The 2,906-nt window shown below is 43.6% G+C and overlaps 1 protein-coding gene across 1 annotated transcript; it reads left to right on the top strand.

Annotated features, from left to right (window-relative positions):
* Positions 1-1,551, top strand: LOC127904525 (uncharacterized). Its single transcript, XM_052448694.1, has 2 exons — positions 1-1,113; positions 1,198-1,551. Exons 1-2 carry the CDS (start codon positions 1-3, stop codon positions 1,549-1,551), a joined length of 1,467 nt encoding a protein of 488 aa, XP_052304654.1.
* Positions 1,552-2,906: the final 1,355 nt, after the last annotated feature.

The following is a 2,906-nucleotide window of genomic DNA, read 5'->3' as shown; positions in this document are numbered from 1 at the left end:
ATGCCAGTGGAAAAGAAGGGTTTCATTGGAAGAAAGAGAGAAGGCGATGTTAACAATCTGGAAGGTGGGTATAAGGGCAAGAGAGTAGATTTCCATAATCCTCAAGTACCTACCTCTCAATTCTCACGCATAAACTTTAACCAAACTTTTTCCCCTAATCGAACAAATAACCAATCGAACTACCAAAATCACTACCAAAGACCCCATACAAAATACACTTCGGAACAACTGCCACCCTTACCCATGCCTTTGAAGGACATGTACACCAAACTGTTGAGCATCGGACAAATAGCTCTTATCCCTACACTACCACTACAACCACCATTCCCAATTTGGTACAAGCCCGAGTTGGCTTGCGAGTACCATGGGGGTAATCCCGGGCATGGGATTGAAACCTGTTACGCCTTCAAGAAGAGGTTGTTGGAGCTTATTAAGATGGGATGGGTATCCTTTGAGGACAAGCCCAATGTTAATTCAAACCCATTGCCTAAGCATGCCCCAAATAGTAGTGGAATAGGCATGATCGAAGTGGGAAATCAATGCAAGGTGTTGAAGGTGCCCATGAAGAGGTTGTACGACATGTTGGTACAATCAGGATTTCTAAAGACAAAGGTGGAGAGCCATTTGGAGGGATATGATTACTATGAATACCATGGAAGAGATGGACATCATATTGAGGATTGCATCGAGTTTTGTGAAAAGATTGCAAAAATGCTAAAAATGGGGGAGTTGAGGATTGAACCCATAAAGAGCAGCGGTGAGGTGAGTATGATGGAAGGTCAAGATGAAATGACAGGAGTATGCAGGGTCCAGCAAACAGCTTATGGGCCCCCAAGGCTAATCTTGGTTAAACCGCCCTACACAATAGGGAATCACAATGCCATGCCTTATAATTATGGTTATGCCTCTAACGTTCAAGCTCCTCTTCCTTTGTTCCAGCCTGAGATAAGTGGTTTGACCAGGAGTGGTCGTTGCTTTACGCCCGAGGAGTTGAGGAAGTCAAAGGGCAAAGAAGTGGTAGATCTAGACAAAGCACTAGAAGTTAATAAGCCAGTAACGGAAGAGGAATCGAATGAATTCTTGAAGTTGATCAAGCATAGCGAATATTGCATAGTGGATCAACTAAAGAAGACTCCAGCTAGGATCTCCCTTATGTCCTTGATACTCAGCTCTGAGCCGCATCGAAACGCCTTGCAGAAGGTATTGAATGAGGCATATGTACCCCAAGACATCGAACATAAAACCATGGAGCACCTAGTGGGGAGAATCCATGCAACGAATTACCTGTACTTCACAGCTGACGAGCTCGATGCTGAAGGTACCGGACATAACAAGCCTTTATACATTACGGTTAGGTGCAAGGATTGCCTCGTAGGAAAAGTACTCATTGATAATGGCTCGGCCCTTAACGTGTTGCCAAAACACATGCTAGAAGAAATGCCGATCGATGAATCCCATATTAAGCCAAGTACTATGATGGCCAGAGCGTATGACGGGTCGCCTAGGCCAATAATTGGGACTTTAGAAGTGGAGCTATATGTGGGACCATAAATGTTCCTAGTAACACTTCAGGTTATGGATATCCACCCTTCCTATAGTATGTTGTTAGGAAGACCTTGGATTCATGCAGCGGGGGCAGTAGCTTCGTCATTGCACCAATGCCTGAAGTATATCATGAATGGGATGTTGGTAACTGTCAAGGCCGAGGAGACAGTATCCATGACAAAGAATGTAGCTGTGCCTTTTATCGAAGCGGGTGATTGCAAGGGTAACAATATCCATGCCTTTGAGATTGTGAACACCGACTGGGTGCCGAAAAACACAGTGCTAAGAAGGCCAAGGATCTCAGAAGCAGCAAGGATGGCAAGTCTATGCTTCTTGAACCGCGGAATCCCATTTCAGTATAACCTTATTATCGGGATACCAGAAGGGGTTAATCTGGCAAAGATGAAAAGTGCTGCTCAAAGATTTGGGCTAGGGTACCAACCTAACCAAGAGGATTATCGGTGGGCTGCTGGTCGGAGAAGGGCAAGAAGGATGGCTAGAATTAAAGGAAGAGAGCCTGATGAAGAAAAGCTGGAAATCCCTCCCCTTAGCGTGTCATTCCCAAAAGCTGCATACATAATGCAACATGATAAAGAAGCCGAAAGCCTTGATTAAGAGCCGTCAAACATGAGCATAAATACCTTGGGGGAAAACAAGGTGGAAGGAGATGACATGAAGACAGTAGCAAGAAAGGGAGATGAAGCACTCCCACAACTGACGGTCTACACCATAGAAGAAGTATCCGCCAAGACCTTTGTGCGCAAGTTAGCTCAAGACGAGAAGTTTCAGAACTGGGTGACCCAAGAAGCTCCAGTGGTTTTCAAAATGTAAACCAATTTTGTTTGTCTTAACATGCTTTTGTCATTGCTTATGTTTGCTTTTATTTCCTCTAGTTGACAATCAAGGCTCATGATGTCAGCTAGATTTTATGTTTGTCATGGAGCCCACCTTTTCTTTAAATAAATTGTGAGATCATGCACTTTTCACAAATTGCCTTCTTTTTTTTATGCATTTACACCAAACACTTCCCGCTTTCAGGAATCCTGAAAGCGGATCTCCCACAACATCACATATATTTAGCATCAAGAATAAATGGCCAAACTTGAACGAGCATGTGATAGCTATGGAAGAAGAAGAGTGGGATGAAAGTAATATCAGTGAATTCACTAGGCTAGTAGAACAACAGGAACAGACTTGGAAGCCTATCGCCGAGGAACTCGAAACCATCAATGTGGGCAGTGATCAGCTTAAGAAAGAGTTAAAAATAGGTACCCTAATTACTTCTGAACAAAGGATCAAAATGATCACCCTATTACAAGAATATTCAGATGTCTTTGCTTGGTCCTATGAAGATATGCCTG

Source organism: Populus trichocarpa, chromosome 1 (genome assembly GCF_000002775.5).
Source record: "Populus trichocarpa isolate Nisqually-1 chromosome 1, P.trichocarpa_v4.1, whole genome shotgun sequence".
NCBI lineage: Eukaryota > Viridiplantae > Streptophyta > Magnoliopsida > Malpighiales > Salicaceae > Populus > Populus trichocarpa.
The sequence above is the reverse complement of the archived record's forward strand: the minus strand, read 5'-3'. Positions and strand labels throughout refer to the sequence as shown.

Excerpts from the sequence above, each read along its gene's own strand:
- LOC127904525 (XM_052448694.1), top strand. The coding sequence starts at position 1 with ATGCCAGTGGAAAAGAAGGGTTTCATTGGAAGAAAGAGAGAAGGCGAT. Across the intron at positions 1,114-1,197 it reads AGCATAGCGAATATTGCATA|AAGGTATTGAATGAGGCATA; the intron begins GTGGATCAACTA and ends AACGCCTTGCAG.